Raw genomic sequence first — 19,679 nt, forward strand, 5'->3', positions numbered from 1 at the left:
GATTATTTACTCTGTTGTAAAGCAGGGAAAGCATTTAGAAGCCATTATTAGGCCACATTTGGATTTCTATTCATCCTTCATTTCGGTTTATTAGGCTTTGAGGGACCCTGTGCAGCTGCTGTTTGAACTGCAGCAAGCACACACGCAGAGCTCGCTAATGATTCAGTTAATAAGAACAGGCATGGAAAACAGGCAAATGACAGGGCAGGGTGTTTTGCAAGGATTTTTATTCTTCCTCACATGTATCTGTTTTAGTAAACTCCTTTCAGGAGTGTGTGGATTCCTCAGGACTTTCCCAAAAGAAGGTCTGAATACCTGGTGTTGGCAGCATGTTAATATGAGACTGTCCTCTGTGACCAAACCCTGCTGCTGTTTGAGGGTGAGGATCCAAAAGCTCACCTCCTAGATAAGCTTGTAGTACTGATTTTGACGTAAACCAGGTGTAGCTACCACCCTTTGCATTGTTAGAGGTGTAGTTTGTCCAAGGAATGGCCCCTGCAGCAAACAGCAGGAACTGGGGTGGTCTGAAGCTGTTTCAACCTATTTTCAGCAAACCTAATGCAGTGCCTGTTCCCATCCAACAATGCCACTGCAGCAGGAAATGGAGCTGCTGGGAGGGAATTCTGGAAAACACTGCTGTGCAGCTGCTCAGTGCTGCACAGGGAATGAGGCACGTGGGGTGCATGGATGGAAATGTGCAGGGCACTGCTGGCCTCACTGGGCTTCCCAGCACAGCCTCTCCTGCACATTGAATGTCTGCTCTTGTTTGAGGGTGAGGATCCAAAAGCTGACCTCCTAGATAAGCTCAGGGTACTGATTTTGATGTAAACCAGGTGTAGCTACCACCCTTTGCATTGTTAGAGGTGCAAAGGGTGGTAGTTACACCCTTGAATTTCCTCTGTGACCAAACCCTGCTGCTGTTTGAGGGTGAGGATCCAAAAGCTCACCTCCTAGATAAGCTCAGGGTACTGATTTTGATGTAAACCAGGTGTAGCTACCACCCTTTGCATTGTTAGAGGTGTAGTTTGTCCAAGCAATGGCTTCTGCACCAACAGGAGGAACTGGGGTGGTCTGAAGCTCTTTCAACCTATTTTCAGCAAACCTAATGGCTGAGGCTGGGAGCCTGCAGTGCCTGTTCCCATCCAACAATGCCACTGCAGCAGGAAATGGAGCTGCTGGGAGGGAATTCTGGAAAACACTGCTGTGCAGCTGCTCAGTGCTGCACAGGGAATGAGGCACGTGGGGTGCATGGATGGAAATGTGCAGGGCACTGCTGGCCTCACTGGGCTTCCCAGCACAGCCTCTCCTGCACATTGAATTTCCAGCTTGGAAATCAAACTGCAAGAAACACCCAGGCAGTGTTCTGTCCATATTTTTGTAATACACAAGAAGAGGAATTTTAGGGCAAAAAGAGAGGGATTTCTTCCATTCTGTGCTGCAAACGCAGCGGGTGGAACAGAGGCAGTGAGGCGCAGATGATCCCCCCAGCACTCACACAAACTCTGGATTGCTTGGGTGAAAGTGCCCTTGGAAAGTTCAAAAGCCTGGCATATCTTCCCATTCAGCCCCTGCAATATGCATATTGAAAAGGATTTTCCAAACCAAGCCATCCTTTTCCCATTGCCTTTAATCTTTTCTCGGTGCCTGCAGAGATGCTGGGAGTTCAGAAGTTGTTCCTTCTCTCAAAAAGGATTATGCTTTTCTTAATGTTGATACTTAGAGTTGCTTCCCAAAGGAGATAGGATCTGAATTTTGGTGAAAACAGTAGTGCATAAAGCTTGTGAATCTGCTTTTCTGGGCAAACTTGAACAGCTTTAAGCAGACAATTTTCAGTCAAAAATCTGTGCCCATGCATTGCTTTTGCAGTGAGAAGCCTCATGCCTGACTTCCTGATGAACAATGTTAACCTCAAGCACAAATAGTTTAATTTCCAGCTCTCTGATCTCATGGTGAAAAACTCCATGAATGCAACACTCGGTGGTTTATTTGGGATTTTCAGGAGTGACTGTTTGCATCCCCAGGCTTAGTGTGCTTGCCAAGCTTCTTCCAGTTTCCCAAAGCCTTTCTTGTTTTTAGGAGGAGCCCAAAAAGGTTTGTTTCACATATGACCTGTTCCTGAATCTGGAGGGGAACCCACCTGTGAACCACCTTCGTTGTGAGAAACTGACTTTCAACAACCCCACCAAGGAATTCAGGCGCAAACTCATCAGGGCTGGAGGGGTAAGTGCCCAGTTTGGGATCCTGAAAGGAGTGGGCTTGTTTTGTTCTGAGGTTTCTTTAAGGCCAGCAGGCTTCAAGCAGTTTTCTACATTCATTTAAAAGATGACCCAGCCAGTTTTGACTGGTGGTTATAGAACTGCAGCACTTGCAGCAGAACAAATCCTTTGTTGGTGTGTGGTTGGTGACACTTCTTTTGTCAATTTAAATGTGAGCATTAATATCAAAGCAGAAAACCCCTCTGGAAAGTGGGATCTGCTGTGGATGTTGCCTGGTGCCAGGAGCTGGGTCAGTACAGAAAAGCTCGAGGAAAGAGAGAGGCTTTCAAACCATTCTTTATTATTATTTTTTTAACTTAATAGTTAGTGCTTCCTGGTCAATAAATGACCTCTAAACCTGGCACCAGCTACTTGTGGCTTAGATAATAAAAAAAATTATTGAAAAATTGGATAATATAGAGTGAAAACAGCTTGGGGAGGGAAGTAGATATTCTCTCAAAGGTCTAGTTGAGTATGGGTTGCTACAGGAACTGAACCTTTCCATCTGGGAAGATATTGAGCAGGGATAGACTAAAGGATGATCCTCAAATAAATGTAAGATCTGGGCAAATCAGTCCAAACCACGAAGTGCAAAAAGTTTTTAATAAGCCAGAGGATATCAAGGCCAGGTTGAACAGAGCTTGGAGCAGCCTGGGATAGTGGAAGGTGTCCCTGCCCATGGCAGGGGTGGAATAGGATGAGCTTTAAGGCCCTTTCCAATCCTGAGCACTCCATAATTCATGTTCACTGTGTGCCAGTGCTTTCCTGTACTGGGCAGAGAGAGGAAGGTGCTCATTTCAGCCCTAGGATGGCTGGAACATCACCTGCTCTCTAGGATTTTCACAGTATGGTGTTTTAGTCCTTGTGTACTGAGGTGTTTCAGCTGTTAATCACTTTTGATGCCTTTTCTCTGGTGGCAATTTTTCACAGAATTCTCCTGATAATGCAGGGAAGGTAAGAAAGGAATTGTTCCATGGAGCTCAGTGCTTGGTGTTAAGATTTTGTGAAGGGAGAGACCCAAGCCCTGTTTTTTTCCTTTTCCCCCTGAAACAGCAAATTCAGCTTTTCCTAAACCAAGGAAATCTTGCTCATTCCTTCCAGATTTATCTCCCTTGCCTTTTTCAGGGGAAGAGCATTTGCAGCAGAACACAGAGTTCTTGTCCAGAGCTTTATTGCCTGCCTGTGCTCAGAATATTGGCATTCCCTTTGGGAAAGACACTCGATATTGCATTGCTGCCTTTCAGTTTTGTGAGTTTAATATTCTGTATTTGAGGAGTTGCCTTGAAACTGAGCATTCCATAGACAATACCTTTTTATGGCCTTTAAGCAGGCGAGGAAAAAAACATTGAAAAGATGAATAATAGTGTGTTAATTGAGCAAGTGGCTCAACATAATCATGTGTTAATAGTTAATAGTCCATGAGATTTTGTGCAGACATAATTTCCCTCCTCTTTATTCCCAGGTAATGGTGATGCCAGAAGGAGCAGAGACTGTTTCAAGGCCAAGTCCTGATTATCCAATGCTGCCCACGATACCTCTCTCTGCCTTCTCTGATCCCAAGAAGACCAAACCCTCCCATGGGTCAAAGGTCAGTGCAGCACATGTTTGGGTCAGCCTGAGGTGAGGGAGTCTTTCAGGCCAGGCTGCTGAGAGCTTGTTCAGCAGCTGTTCCTGGCTGCTGCTAATTCTGAACCTCCTTGTACTCTGCAGTTCAGTACTTAATGGTCTGGAACTTCCCAGCCTCTAGGAGGGTTTTTTTTATGATCTGATAGACTTCTCTCCAGGGAAGTTTTGAAAAGAAAATTAAATGTGCCAGACTGGGAATTTTTGGTGGATTGTGTCGTCCTTAAAGGCAGATGAAATCCTCTGTGATGGTTCTGGTTGTGTCCCTGATGCTGAGGATGGGTTCTGGGGCTCTCTCACTGCCTGCCATGCCCTGCACCCCTTGGGAAGTCAGCCCTTCCTCTTCCTCAGGGCAGTGCTGAGAGAACATCAAACCTGCTTCACTTGCTCCAAGGGATGCTTTTCCTGCTGGATGTTTGTGTCCAGCAGCAGCCAGGGCCTGACACTTCCACAGAACCTCAAGTTTTTTTTTTTTTTTCCCTTATATACTGAAGTTATTTTTGTATAATCCTACATGGGGAAGCAATCCCCAAGCAATGTGTTTTAGAGCAGATTACATGCGCTGTGTCAGCCTGAACAGTCACAGGTATTAACAACAATTCATTTCCCAGTGTAATTCAATTCTGATAGCCATGTTCTTCAGGGCTCTAAACACTCTGGCACTTCAGTTATGCCTTCTGATGTTATGAAACAGAGTGAAGATGACTTACCTGTTAGTGGCTGATTTAATTTTGGTCAGGAATTAAGCACTGAAAGCACAGCAGAGAAATAAAGGGCTCTGAGATGAGCTCTGGTGAAAATTGCCAGTTGCTAAAGAGACAACATTCTCCTGCTTCCCTTCCTCCAGGGTGCTCTGAGAGCTGCATCTGTGTTTGCATTCAGGTTAAACCTGAATTAAACACCTGTAGATGTTTCTACACAGAGCCTGGAAAGGAGCAGAACATGTTTTATTCTTACTAAATGTTGAAATGCTCACTGCCAGTGTGTGTGCAGCAGCTTGAGGGAAGTGTGAGTGTTTACCTGGGCTAAACCTGAATTAAACACCTGTGGATGTTTCTAGACATAGCCTGGAAGGGAGCAGAACATGCTTCATCCTTTCCTAAATGTTGAAATGCTCACTGCCAATTTGTGTGCAGCAGCTTGAGAGAAATCTGGGCATTTACCTGGGCTAAACCTGAATTAAACACCTGTGGATGTTTCTAGACCTTTGACAGAGCCTGGAAAGGAGCAGAACATGTTTCATCCTTACTAAATGTTGAAATGCTCACTGCCAATTTGTGTGCAGCAGCTTGAGGGAAGTGTGAGTGTTTACCTGGGCTAAACCTGAATTAAACATCTGTAGATGTTTCTAGACCTTTGACAGAGCCTGGAAAGGAGCAGAACATGTTTCATCCTTTCCTAAATGTTGAAATGCTCACTGCCAGTGTGTGTGCAGCAGCTTGAGGGAAATGTGGACATTTACCTGGGCTAAACCTGAATTAAACATCTGTAGATGTTTCTAGACCTTTGACAGAGCCTGGAAAGGAGCAGAACATGTTTCATCCTTACTAAATGTTGAAATGCTCACTGCCAGTGTGTGTGCAGCAGCTTGAGGGAAATGTGGACATTTACCTGGGCTAAACCTGAATTAAACATCTGTAGATGTTTCTAGACCTTTGACAGAGCCTGGAAAGGAGCAGAACATGTTTCATCCTTACTAAATGTTGAAATGCTCACTGCCAGTGTGTGTGCAGCAGCTTGAGGGAAATGTGGATGTTTACCTGGGCATGTGGGGGTGGATTTCTGCACAGAACAAACATTGCCATGTGATTTATGAGGATGTGTTTTATCATTCTGTGCAGAGCTGCAGTTTCATACCCAGCTTGCATGTTTCTGTTGCTGAATTTTAGGATGCAAACAAGGAAAGTAGCAAAGCATCCAAGCCACATAAAGTAACCAAGGAGCACAGGGAGAGGCCCAGGAAAGACTCTGAGAGCAAAAACTCCTCCAAAGACCTTGAGAGAGAACAGAACAAGCCTTTGAAGGACTCCTCCAGAAAACCAACTGAGAACAAACTGCCTAAGGAGGAGAAGGCACCTCCAAAAGCTGCTTTCAAGGAACCAAAACTGGCCGTGAAGGAGACCAAACTGGAGAACACCTCTCCAAAGGGGGGGCCACAGCCGGAGTTGAAGTCTTCCAGCAAGAGGCCCTCCAACGTGGAGTCACCAAAGCCTAGTGCCAAAAAACAAAAAAAGAGTAGCTCCAAAGGGGTGAAGAATATCCTGGGGACATCTCCCAGAACCTCGTCTTCCTCATATCCAGAGAAGAAACAAACCAAGGAGAAGATGAATGCCAAAGTGGAAAAGGTAAAATCGGAGAGCGAGGCCAAGGAGATCAAAAAGCCTGTGGAGATGGAGGAGTCAAACTCAGAGGATGAAACTTCTTTCAAGTCAGAGGTGAGTAGGGATTTATTCTTTACCACAGTGTGGAAGGATGATGTTAAATCCCTGCCTGGAAAAGATGTTAAAAATAATCTCTCAGAGAAGATAGAGCAGCAGATTGGGAAATGCTTAGACTGGGTTACATCTCAAATAAAATTCTTCTTTGAAACTCCAGTCAGTATTAAATATTCCTCCTGTACAAACTTTTTGAGATTTATCTGCAGGCAGTTACCTAAAAGTCAGAGTTGAAGGTTATGGTCCCTCATTGATCCCTTGCAGTGACATCTACAGAGCTACAAGAGATACAGAGACACTTTCTGCCTGCTCATAAAGGCAGTGTTTTAGATTCTGATCATATTTCAGAAAAGAAGGAAATCATCTCAGTTTTGGTAATGAAAAAACCCAGTATTAAAATGTAAATAAAGCCCCTCTTCCTATCGTGGCCTGTAAGAAATGTGCCATTTTCTGAAGCTCAAAATGCTGAAGCTCAAAATGCAACCACATGCCACTAAATCTAAGTAAGTTGTGTTGTGAAACATAAAACAAATTATGTTCTTGTACTACTATTTTTAAAAGCTGTCTAAATATTTTTTTCCTTTTTACAACTGAGAACATTCCTCATCCTCTGTTTTCTAAAAAGTGTTTTCCAAAAGAAGGCAAAAAAAATGCAAGAAGGAACAGGCAAATCCAAACTCTTGCTACTTTTCACTTGTATATTTGTTAAAAAGGAGCCATATATCTTGTAATAGGGTTCACAGGATAATGTCATGGGAATTCTGGGACTGATTCCTCCTGACCACTTTAAGAAAGGTTTATTTTATTAAGATTAATTTTCTAGGGACAGTTTGTATTATGATTTAATCAGCACTGTGATACAACAATACTGATGTGTTTGTCAGGAAGGGTTTTTCCTGCTGGACTCCCAGTAGAAGAGTTTATTGGGCAGTGCTAATTCCACTCTGCAGAGAATTCCCATCCCTGGCAGTGCCCAAGGCCAGGCTGGACAGGGCTGGGAGCCCCCTGGGACAGTGGGAGGTGTCCCTGCCATGGCAGGGGTGGCACTGGATGGGCTTTGAGGTCCCTTCCCACCCAAACCAGTCTGGGATTTTATCACTTCACTTCCCAGATGGATAAATTTCCACATTAGGCATTAGGAAGAGGCAGCTCCTCTCTCCTTTGAGCCTTTTACCAAAGTGCAGCAGTGCTCAGCAAGCCCCACATTTCATTCCCAGACCTCCAGCCCTCCCTGCAAACCTGTGACTGTGCACATCCCTCAGTGTCCTTTGCTGTCCCTGAGGTGTCCCCATCCCCTCTGGTGCCAGCAGTGTGAGCTGACAGTGCTGCCAGGCTGTCCCTGGAACCACAGCCTGTGACAGTGGGGCTGAGCATCTGCTGCAGCCTGTCCTGCCCCAGTGTGTCCCCTGTCCAATGTCCTGCCCCACGTGTGTCCCCTGTCCAATGTCCTGCCCCAGTGTGTCCCCTGTCCAATGTCCTGCCCCACGTGTGTGTCCCCTGTCCAATGTCCTGCCCCACGTGTGTCCCCTGTCCAATGTCCTGCCCCAGTGTGTCCCCTGCCCCACGTGTGTGTCCCCTGCCCCAAGTGTGTCCTCACTGCCCCACGTGTGTGTCCCTGCCCCAGTGTGTGTCCCCTGCCCCAGTGTTCCCTGCCCCAAGTGTGTCCCCCTGCCCCAGTGTCTGCCCAGTGTGTCCTGCTCAAGTGTTCCCTGCCCCAGGTGTGTGTGCCCTGCCCCAGTGTGTGCCCTGCCCCAGTGTGTCCCCCCCTGCCCCAAGTGTGTGTCCCCCTGCCCCAAGTGTGTGTCCCCCTGCCCCAAGTGTGTGTCCCCTGCCCCATTGTGCCCTGCCCCAGTGTGTGTCCAGCCCCAGTGTTCCCTGCCCCAAGTGTGTCCCCTGCCCTGCCCCAGTGTGTGTCCCCTGGCCCAGTGTGTCCTTGCTGCCCCAGTGTCCTGTCCCAGTTCCTGCCCGGTGTCCTCGCTGGCCCAGCTCCTGTTTAGGGTGCTGGGGACACTCCGTGTGGCAGACAGGGAGTGGTGGCAGAGGTTCCTGTGGCACCTGAGCCCCAGCCCAGCTGCAGAGTGCCCTGGCAGCAGCACCCGGGCTCTGGGGAGCACCCTGGGGGATGTCCCTGTCCCCAGCACTGGTTCTGCCCCAGGGTTTGTGCTGGCCCTGCTGTGTGGGGCCGCTGGGAGCCACATCACTGAAGTGGGGGTGGAGCAGGGCCTGGAAACTCTTAAATCAGCTCTGCTGCTGCAGCCAGGGGATTGTGCAACACTCAGGGCTGCAGCTCCACGGTGCCTCCCAGCTGCCATCTTTGCAGGCTGCTCAGAGGGGACACTGCAGAGCTTCTCCTGCTGTTTCAGCTCCTTGGCCTTTATTCTTTTGAGGTTTTTTAAATTTTTTTTTTCCTTCCCCCACCAAGTGCAGTTCCCTGAGCTGGCCTCATGCTTGGCTGCCTCGGTGCTGACAAAAGGGGAGGCAGGGATGGGAGGCAGGATTGCTTTTTGCTTTGGTCACATCCCAGTGACAGTCACTGAGTGTGTCCATCTGCATCCTCCTGTCAAAGAGCTGATGGCCTAAATGGCAAAAGGAGAGATTGGTTATCTCCAACAGCTGCTGCTTAGATCCTGTTAAGTTAATTTTAAGGGATTTTTAAGGGAAGACTTGCTGATTATCAGGAATGAGGGATGTAGGATTGGAGCTGTGGGTCAGATGCAAGAGCTGTGCTCTGTTAGCTTGAAAATATTCATAAAATCCCACCATGGTTTGGGTGGGAAGGGACCTTAACTATAATTCAGTGCCACCCCTGCCATGGCAGGGACACCTTCCACTGTCCCAGGCTGCTCCCAGCCCCGTCCAGCCTGGCCTTGGGCACTGCCAGAGCTGTTCTGGACACTCTGTTCTCTCTGCTCTCCACTTCCATCTTGGAATTTCCCTAAACAGCCAGATCTGCTTCAATGTGCCAATAGACCTGATACTGGAACTGTTAAATTATTCTCCTTTGCTCCTGAACCCTTCCCAAGGGCTGTAATACCATTTTTGACACATTTCCCCCCTTCTTACAGTGAAATAATAAAAATCTTGCCAATATTTTGTTCACAGTGTCAGCAGGGCAGGGATTGTGCCTCTTTGTGCCTGTCTCAAGGTTTTTAGGGTATTAACCCTTCCTGTGTCAAATAATTTATCAGTGGCTGTGTGTGATTCTTCAGCATCAGGAGTAGTAAATGGATCCCTAGGAATGAAACAGTGAAACTGAAATGCTCATTTCCAGGGAATTACTTTTAAAAAGACAAGATATTACAATACTTTGAGAATCTTTAAACTAGAACTAGAATCTTTAAACTGAGTACCAAAAAACCCCATTTTAGGGGATTTTAGGAGCTGCTTGGGGGCAGAGGGAGTTGCTGTGGCCTCTTCTGCCCTCTGGTGGTTCTCAAGGATATTGCAGGTGATTGCTGCCAGTATCGGCTTTATGATTAAAATTTCCCAATCTTGCCCAAATTTCCTTCCTGGATGCTGCTGTTAGCAGTAATTAATTTACTCTTCACTCACTCTTACTGCACAGGATACTCCTGTTGTTGCTGCCAAGTGCTGACACACAAATTGGGGTCACAAGGGTTGAGTTGGTCTCTGTTATGTTGGAGCCAGTGGATCACTCAAACTGGTGTAGAGACTGGGTTTAGGATATAATAATAATAATAATAATTTAGAATTAATGTTGGAGTCATGTGAGCTAGCTGGGATAGACATCTCCATGTCTGTGAGGAAACGGGTGGGGAACTGGGATTGATTGGAGAAGTGTTGGGGTCACCTCTTTGTGGCATTCCAGTGCCTGAAGGAGCCTGCAGGAAAAATAAACTGATTATGAATGGTTCCCAGTGCCAGAGGGCAGGGCTGGATGGGATATTGGGCAGGAATTATTCTCTGGGAGGGTGAGGAGAGGCTGGGATGGAATTCCCAGAGCAGCTGGGGCTGCCCCTATCCCTGGCAGTGCCCAAGGCCAGGCTGGGCAGGGTTTGGACCACCCTGGGATGATGGTTTGGATTAAATCATCTTTAAGATCCTTTCCAACCCAAACCACTCCTTGACTCTGCTCCATGGTCAGTGATCAGTCTGAGGTTCAAGGGAACCTTGGTGGGTACAATAAATACAATTTTTAAGAGGGTTTGGGTAGGTTTGGGTTCTGTACTGCTAATCTGTCACACTTCAAAGCAAGGGCTTTAATTTAAATGTTTATCATCATTTGGGGAGTTTGAACCTCATGGTGTGAAGGGGTTTGATGTTGCTCCCAGGAGTGCTGAGCTATATCCTGCAAGATTCCATAAATGTTTTTATTCACCTCACATTTTGTTTTTTTCTGTAACCCCAAGAACTGTATTCAGTGATGAGTGATGCTCCTGCCTCACAGTGCTTTGTGCTCTGGTTTTCTGGATTAGAAAGATTAAGATTCTTTTTCTTTTGTTTCCCTTTTATGGGGGGTTAAGTCTGTCCAGTCCAGCCCTTCCAACTCCAGCTCCAGCTCCGACTCCAGCTCTGACTCTGATTTCGAGCCATCTCAGAACCACAGTCAAGGTGTGTTGCAAGAAGAGTTTGTTCAAACCTTCCTTGTGTAACCATAAAATGCTCAGGAGAATTAAATGTGCTTTTCCAGCACTATGATAATACAGTTTCTTGCATGCAGCCATGTGTTGGAGTTGTGATGCTTCAGCAAGAAAAGGCAATAATGCTATAACATCACGAACAAGTATTTTTCTTCTCTTGGCAGCTAATTTATGAGTAGGGAATCCCTCTGGATTTGGTTCTTTCCCTTTTGGCTTTGGTTTCTGCCTCAGTTTATAAATGTCTTGCTGCTGCCTGATCTGTAGAATCACCAGAACAGTTCTCCTCCAATCTCATCTATGTTTTATTAAAAATTATAAATGTGCCATTCATCACTCTGCCAGTGTGTAACAGCTTCTTTCTCAGATCCTTCCACTGATAACCCAGGGAGGGAAACTGGCAACACAGTAAATGTTCCAAATGCAGCAAATACTGCGCTGCTCCTGTCTCCAGTGACATTTAAATCAACCCCACAGGCATGAAAAATGTGCTTTTGTTCTCCTTTGGGAGGGGAGGGAGCTGTAAAGTTTGTCAGCTCTGCTTTAGCTGCCTGCACAGGGTGTCCTTTGCCAGTCCCATCTCACGAGGAGTCAGGACTGGGTTTGGCTGGGTGGGGCTGTGAAGGGTTTGGCTGTGCTGGGGCTGGGTTTAGGTTTGGCTGGGTGGGTCTGTGAAGGTTTTTGCTGTGCTGAAGCTGTGCTGGCTCTGCCCTGGTGCTGAATTGCTGTCCCTGTGCCCAGGCCCCCTGCGCTCCATGGTGGAGGATCTGCAGTCCGAGGAGTCGGATGATGACGACAGCTCCTCGGGAGAGGAGGCAGCAGTCAAAACAAACCCTGTCAGCAGGGATTCCAGGTGGTTACAAATCCACAGCAGGGCTCTTGGGTTGCTTTTTACCCTCTGCATTTTAGGCTGCTCTGCATGTGGAGGGAGGAATCAAAGGGCTCTGTGTGGGAGGGGAGGAAGGGCAGATGTGTGGGGTCACTCAGCACAGAGCTGGTGTGTGACCGTGTTCACAGGAGTTTTGGATGAGGGAAGAGATGAGGCTCTGACTCCATGTTTCAGAAGGTTTGATTTATTATTTTATGATCTATATTACATTAAAACTATACTAAAAGAATAGAAGAAAGGATTTCATCAGAAGGTTAGCTAAGAATAGAATAGGAAAGAATGATAACAAAAGGTTCTGTCTCAGACAGAGAGTCCCAGCCAGCTGACTGTGATTGGCCATTAATTAGAAACAACCACATGAGACCAATCACAGATGCACCTGTTGCATTCCACAGCAGCAGATAATCATTGTTTACATTTTGTTCCTGAGGCCTCAGCTTTTCAGGAGGAAAAATCCAAAGGAAAGGATTTTCCATGAAAGATGTCTGTGACAGTGGTGACAGCAGGGTTGGCTCCAGAGCACAGAGAGGAGAAGGCAGTGGGAGGTGCTGAGCTGGGCTGGCAGGTGTCAGTGACTGAGCCCCTTCAAACAGTCACCTCATTGTGACCCTCAGATCTCTGCTGGAGTGTGGCACCTTTGATCTGTGGGGCCAGGCAGTGCTGCTCTGGGGCTCACAGGGCTCTCTCTGCCCTCTTTGTGCTGGCTGCTCCACTCTCTGCACTCAGTGACAGCTGTTTCCTGCCCCACACCCTGGAAAGAGTTGAACTTCACCTTCTTCCCTCAGGAAACGCTGTTACTGCCCAAACCTGGAGTCCCAGTGAATATTTGAACCCAAATGCTTGGCCCAGAGAGCAGCTGCACATTGGAAATGCTGGTGGTGGTTACCAAACACCAAATATCCATTATTGCACATGTCATCATCAAGGAAACAATAATAGAGGGACTTTGAAGGGCGTTTTTGTAGACCTTTAGGGGATAACCAGTTCACCACAGGATACCTGCCATATCTGTAGGGCCAAAGGAGAATGAGAATAAATAGGAAATCTCAGAGATTACACCAGCAGCAACACTAAATGCATTTTTTGCCTGTAGAAGTATCAGTGAGCCTCTCATGCAGGTACTTTGTAACACTGGGAGGAATTCCTGAACAGCTGCTGTTTGAAATGAAGTGGTGCTGAGTTGTTCTAGGGGACTTTTGAATGCCAGAGTGGAACTGGTGCTGTAATGTGGCACCCAAAGCTCCCTGGGGAAAATGGGTCACTGGAGATTGCAAGAATCCCTTTCTCTCAGCCTGAGCAGTAATCTGTGATAAAGAAGAGAATTTCACTCAGCTCTGTGTGGCTCAGCTGGTGCTGAGTTTGCTGCTCAATCTGTGCTGTTGTTTTTCAGACTGAGCCTCAGTGACAGTGACAGTGACAACAGCGCCGACTCGTGCCCGCCCAGCCGGGAGCCACCTCCTGGGCAGAAGCTGCCCCCAGCAAACAACAAGGTGTGAAACCCCTGCCTCCCTCCTCCCAATGCTGAAATTGTTGTGTTTGTTTGCCCTGCCTTGGAAATTCTTCCTTGCACCACATTTTCCCTGTCCTGTCCTCAGCTGAGAGGTGATCCTCCCTTTCCAGCTCTCTGCTGTGACACCCCCATGTTTCCTGAGCTCATTCTGTTTCCTGAGCTCATTTTGTTGGTTTCTTTTCCCCTCAGGCATCTGGAAGGAAAAGCCCAGAGTCTTGTAACAAGCCAGAGAAGATCCTGAAGAAGGGAACCTATGACAAGGTGTGTCCTGTGGAGAGGGATCTTCCATGAGGGCCTGGAGGGATGGGACACAGGGAATGGCTTCCACTGAAAAAATGAAATTTAGATGGGATTTGGTCAGGAATTGTTCCCTGGGAGGGTGGGCAGAGCAGTGGGGCTGCCCCTGCATCCCTGGCAGTGCCAAGGCCAGGCTGGACAGGGCTTGGAGCACTCAGGGACAGTGGGAGGTGTCCCTGCCATGGCAGGGGTGGCACTGGATGGGATTTGAGGTCCCTCCAACCCAAACCATCCCAGGATTCTGTGATTAAGGAGCTGAGCTTAATCAGAGGATGGTTGGGCCTCACTGTGCACAAAACCACCTGAATCAGCCCAGCCTGTTCATTGTTCTGTCTCAGCAGGGTAAAAGCTTGAGTTTAACAAAAAGCAGATGTTGAAAGGACAGGTTTTGGAGAGTGACACTGCAGAAATTGTGTACATTAAATAGCTGGAGCCCCAGGGGGTGTTCATAGGCAAAATGCTGAAATTGTTGTGTTTGTTTGCCCTTTGTCTGAACCAATGGCCTGGTCACTGCTGCAGTGCTGGGGCACTTCATTAAAAGGCAGTTTCATCTGGCTTTGATCTTCTAAATTAAAGATTATTTGATGCTCTGCTTTGCAGGTTTACTTGGAACCTTTGTTTGTTCAATGAAATTCCCTCTTTCCTTGCCTCCAGGGAGGGCAGAGCAGTGTCCATTCTGTGATTCACTGATTCTGTAAATCAGTTTTGCTGCTACAGACCTGTTGCCTAAAAAAACCTAAAAATAAGAAAAAAACAAACCACTCTTACCTAAGAACAATCAACATATTGAGCCTGTGAGCAATCCTTCATTTCCTGCTGTGGTTTAGGTAAAACCACCTGGAAATACAGTGCACTCCAAAGATTTTTCCTTACCTAAATGCAGATGATTGCTCAGTAGGTTGCTGGGTTTTGGTCACTGATGTTTTCAGGTAATTTGGAGTTAATTAGGAGAACCCACTGATGAGGAGCTCACACTGAGGGTCACCAAGGTGAACTTCACCTTACTGAGGTTCTTAAAGGTTCTGCCCAGTTCTTGGAGCTGGTTACAGGTGTGAGTGTCATTAAATAAAAAATAAAAGGCTTCAGAGCACTTGCATTTAAGGGAAGTACTTGAGCAGGAGGAGGAGGCAGTAAAAAAGTTGGGAATGTCTTAAAGGGCCTCAGGTTCTTGTGATCCTCTCTGGGGAGGTCCCTTTGGCAGCTCCACGTGTCCCTGTTTGTGTTTCAGGCCTACACGGATGAGCTGGTGGAGCTCCACAGGCGGCTCATGGCACTACGGGAGCGCAACGTGCTCCAGCAGGTACAGACCCTGGCCCTGTGTCCCTGCTGTCCCTGCTGTCCCTGCTGTCCCTGCTGTCCCTGTGTCCCTGGGATCTGGGGTCCAGGAGCTCAGCCAGACCCTTCCACACAGCTTCTGCTTTGCTTTGAAAGCAAAAATACCGAGTAAAAAATAAAATCAGCTGTGCATGCAATGGTTTTGTTTGGAGTGGTACAGGAGTGTGGCGTGGGCATCTTCCCTCTGCCATGCTGGTAGCAATCCCAAAGGTGGGATATCCTGGTCTGACTGACAGCTTGGTCTGACTGACAGCTTGGTCTGACTGACAGCTTCCTCCTGGGAGGGGATGGAGGGGCAGGGACAAGAGCCCAGCAAGGGCTGCAGCTGTGCCAGGCCTTGGCATGGAGCTCAGGGCAAGGTTCTGCCCCCCGAGGCTGCTGGGCACTGCCCAGGCTGCCCAGGGAATGGTGCCAAGGCTGCCAGAGCTGCAGGAGCTCCCAGGGCTGCTCAGGGTGGGGCTGTTGGGGTGGCTGTGCAGGGACAGGGGTTGGGCACTGGGGATCCCTCCCAGCTCAGGACATTCTGTTATTTTATGATTAAAAGGAAACCTGCCCACATCATTGTCCAGACTGAGCTGGTCAGGCAGGGGGAGCTGGTTTCCTTTTTTGGGAAGAGGATTCCCTTCCTGTTTTGAACCCCTCCAAGGGGTGGGAAAGCCTGGCTGGGCTCTGTACCCTCTGTGCTGTACTCACATCCATCCCCCTTGTCCAGATCGTGAATCTCATTGAGGAAACCGGGCATTTCAACGTCACCAACACAACCTTTGACTTTGACCTCTTCTCCCTGGATGAGACGACCGTCCGCAAGCTGCAGAGCTACCTGGAGGCCGTGGCCACATGACGCTGGGCCTGGCAAGCTGGCTCTGCTCTTCACCCAGACATCCCCTCCACTGGTACCAGGAAACCACCCCATGGAACTAGGCCTTCTTATCCTCCTGCCTCACCCGAAGAAGCACTGCCTTAGAGAACAGCCATGCTCTAGGAATGCTCAGCCAGCTGCACTTTTCTTGTAGGCTTCAAACCAGCGCCCGCCTTGCTGAGCCTGTGCCCAGCCCTGCCTTTGTGGGCCAGGCCCCCAGCAGAGCGGGCGTGCTGCACTTAGGCTGCACAGCGCGACCTTTTTGGTTTCCCTTGGAGCAACTGTGTTTCAAGAGCACATTTTGCAGGCATCTCTGAGCTCTGAAGAAGCGTGGATGCTGTTCCCTTCCCCTGGAGCTCGGGACCGGAGCCCTCCCGCTCTGCCCCGCGCCCTGTGGGTGACATCGGCTTTGACAGAGCTGGCCGGGACACTGGGGACAACAGGAGGCTCCTGCTGGTCTGCTGCAGGGGAGAGGGGCTGCATTCCAGCTCCATCCCAGCTGGGATCACCCTCTGGTGTGGGACAGGACCCTCTGTGCTCAGTGAGGAGGCCTCTGGAACCTGCTGTCTCCTGCTGGGCTTTGGAGATGTCTTATTTGTTGATCTGAGCTCCTAAACAAAGTCCCACTCCTTTCAGTCTGCTTTAACTGTAATAGGACTCCAAAACTGTAAGCTGTATATTTTATATATATATATATTATATATATGTATGTACTGTATGTATAAGAAGGGCCTAGTTGGGTCTTATGATCTTAAGGGTGTGTTTTTCTGTTGTTTTTTTATGGCTCTGGCAGGGGAAGGCGCTTAATAAGATTTGACTCTTGTGGACAATTTGTAGTGTAAGGAAGCTGGACAGCAACCTCCAGGCATCCCATGCTCCAGAAGGGGCTCACCCATCGTCTTTCCATTTGTCAGTGTTTGATAACTTTGCCAAAACATGTGATTGGTTTTGTTCTGTGTTCTCAAAGAGGAATCTCCTTACAGTGGCCCCTATAGTAGTGGCTGTACTTTGGGAAAACCAAAACAAGGGAGAGCTGAAATCTTTGGATTTTGGAGATGCTGATGTAAAACACAAAGTGGAGCTGGGTTTGTTCCCTCCTCCCTCTCCCACCCCGCTGCCTGTGCAGGAAAAGGCAGAAACAGAAACACTAATGCAGCCCCTCCCTGGATTTCTAGTTAAACTAGTATTGACCTCCAAGTGTTGTCCAGGTGGGCAACCCCAGCCCTCCCTCCAAGCTGTGTTACACTCCTGCTCCCTAAATTCAGTATTTGCCCAGGAATTGCTGGTTTTTCCAAGGGCTGTGGAAGCTTTTGCCAAGTGGGGCACAGGCAGTGTGGGAGCCCCTCTGCTCTGCTCAGGGAGGGCTGCACCCCTCCAGGTTTGCTGTCCCTTGTTTTGGGTTCCCCCTTTCTTTATCATGGAAATGTTGCAACTAATCAACTGAAGTGGCAATATGATGATAAGCTTGTTTGAGTTGGGTCATGTTGACCCGATTCCCATTAATTTTGTCCTTGTACCACCTTTCATGTGTTGTGTGTGTGTATATATATATATATATGTGTGTGTATATATATATATATATGGAATTCAAGCTCATGCTGGGTGCAAACCCTGTCACGCCAGTGATCTCAGCTCTTTTCTTTCTTGCTGGACGATGCCAGGGCTGGATGGAAAGGCCAGGGAGCAGAGGGGGAGGTGGCAGCAGGACACCCACACTGGTCACAGCCCGTGTCTCTGTGGGGCTGTGCCAGGGGATGGCAGCTCTGTGCCCACACTGGCACCCTGGCGTGGGGCTGGTGGCACTGAGGGTGGCCAGGCTGAGCCCCAGCTCCACTCAGTGCTGCCCACTCCTCCCACAGCTCCAGTGGCAGCACTTGCAGACTGTCCCAGCTCCAGAGCTGCCCCTCAAGGCACTGGAGGTGCCACCCTGCCCCTGGCACACCTGCAGGAGGCTCTTCTGAGCCTGCCGTGGCATCGTCCTGTCCTGGAAGTGACTTTGTTGGTCAGTCTGCTGAGCATTGATAGGGATTTCGTTTGGTTTTTATAAGAAGTATTTTACACATGGATTTTTTTAGACTGTTTATAATCCCCCCCCATAAAACCCGAGGTAGGATTGTTCCCCAGCAATAGTTCCTCTCCATTGTGTGCACATGCTGATTTGTTACTAAAAGGTTTTTGCAAGTACTTAGTTGTTCTACAGAGTTGATGTTTTTTGGGGTATGTGGTAGCGTGGGGAGCACAGGAGGGGTGGCTGCAAAGCAAGGTTGGTCACTTTGGGCCTCACCTTGTGTCCCCTTGCAGTTCCCTGTGTAGATTCCCTCTAGGCTGGCTGAACGCTGTTCTGAACATGCCGTGTACAGGTTTTTGTGGATAAAGTGTTTGTTCTTGTGTCACTCTTGAGAGCATGGATGGATTATTGTACTCTAGGAAGGAGGGGGCAGTGCTGCTGTGGGCATTGCTTCAGGTCCTCGAGGATGTGTAGTAGCTTGCGTTGTTGAAAAAAAGGAAGAAAACAAAAAAAAGAATCCCAAATTGACTTGTAGCCATAATGGTTTTTCCAAGGAAAGTGGGCAGGACTCTGTTCCTTTTGCCTCTGTTCCTTTTCCCTGTTCCTTGTGGTGCTGCTGCTGGCACAGCCAGTGCTGGCAGCCCGAGCTGGAATCGTGTTGGAGGCAGGGTCAGGATTTGGCTCCTCCATCCTCCAGGAGGGTCAGGAGCCTTTCCCTGGCTCTGCCATGTGTTGAGCCTCGAGGCTTTGATTACTGACATTACCATTAGAAAAGTTTAATAAAAAGGAGAGGAGAGGAAGGCTGGCTTGGCAGCAAACCCAGTTTGGTGTTTGTGCCACGAGGGGAGGCTGGCTGAGCTCAGGCTGCAGCCATGGAAGTGCAATCTCTGCCACCTGTGGGATCGTGGGGTGCCCTGGGAGCATCAGAACGAGCCAAGCATTGATGCAACAATCCAGAAACAGTTTCATTGTCACATCTTGGACCGTGTTTGATGGTGAGAGAGTTAAAACGTCCCTCCAGGAGGGGCCTCTCCACGAGCAGAGCCCAGAGTGGCTCCAGCTCCAGTTTTCCATTGGGGATGTGCTGGAGCCAGCTCTGCTCACAGGAGGCTCCTCCCTGCTGAGACTCCCCTGGTGCACCTGGGACAGGTGAATCAGTGCTCAAAGGACCCAAATGGGTGTTGCTTTCCTTTGATAGCCATCAAAAACTGACAAGATGAGTTTGCACTCCTAAAGAAAAATGTAAGTACTTCAACTTCTAGAGAATTTTTAATTGTATTTCTGCCTAGAGCCGAGGTATTAAATACCTCAGCACCTGAGGATTTTAAAAGTTGTGTTGGGAGAAAAGTTCTTCACTCAGCTGGAAGAAATGCAGCTGAGCCAAGACTAACTGCAAGATTAAAAAGAAAAAAAAAACCACAAAAAAACTCATGTTTGTAATACGTTACAGGATTGTTTGTCCTGAATTTTAAACTTTTTGTTAAATTTGTGGAACTATGGAGGAATTTTCTAGAAAAAGTGAAATAAAGTAAGATGGAAAAGTAAAACTTGGAAGTGTTTTTCAGTTGTGTTGTTTCTCCAGGGATGGCAGTGTGCCTTTCCCAAAACCCCTCATGGCACAGGAAAAGCCAAGGAAAAGGGAATTATTTTAAACATGGGGTGACTCCAGTGTCCCTTAATCCATCAGAGCTTTGTCTGGTCAGGTGAGGGGTCCCTGCCCTTGGAGCAGGGTTTGCCTGGGGCAGCTCCTGTGGGATTTGAGGGTCCCCACTGCAGGACAGAGCCTGGCATGGGCATTGCCCTGGCACAGGTAAAGGGTGGCACCGTCCCTCCCCTTCCCCTGAGGGACTGTCCCTGTCCTTGGTGCCCT

At 48.2% G+C, this 19,679-nt stretch overlaps 1 protein-coding gene across 2 annotated transcripts in view; it reads left to right on the plus strand.

Moving 5' to 3' along the window:
• Positions 1-19,336, plus strand: part of MLLT1 (MLLT1 super elongation complex subunit) — a 34,488-nt gene extending 15,152 nt beyond the window's left edge. For both annotated transcript variants that reach the window (XM_058821244.1, XM_058821243.1), the window contains exons 4-12: positions 2,077-2,220; positions 3,718-3,843; positions 5,768-6,313; positions 10,798-10,885; positions 11,653-11,764; positions 13,191-13,290; positions 13,500-13,571; positions 14,836-14,907; positions 15,655-19,336. In XM_058821244.1, coding sequence (XP_058677227.1) covers positions 2,077-2,220; positions 3,718-3,843; positions 5,768-6,313; positions 10,798-10,885; positions 11,653-11,764; positions 13,191-13,290; positions 13,500-13,571; positions 14,836-14,907; positions 15,655-15,783 — 1,389 coding nt within the window. In that variant the 3' untranslated portion in view covers positions 15,784-19,336. The remainder of the gene's footprint in view (positions 1-2,076; positions 2,221-3,717; positions 3,844-5,767; positions 6,314-10,797; positions 10,886-11,652; positions 11,765-13,190; positions 13,291-13,499; positions 13,572-14,835; positions 14,908-15,654) is intronic.
• Positions 19,337-19,679: the final 343 nt, after the last annotated feature.

The sequence above is a fragment of the Ammospiza caudacuta genome, chromosome 28, assembly GCF_027887145.1.
Source record: "Ammospiza caudacuta isolate bAmmCau1 chromosome 28, bAmmCau1.pri, whole genome shotgun sequence".
Taxonomy (NCBI): domain Eukaryota; kingdom Metazoa; phylum Chordata; class Aves; order Passeriformes; family Passerellidae; genus Ammospiza; species Ammospiza caudacuta.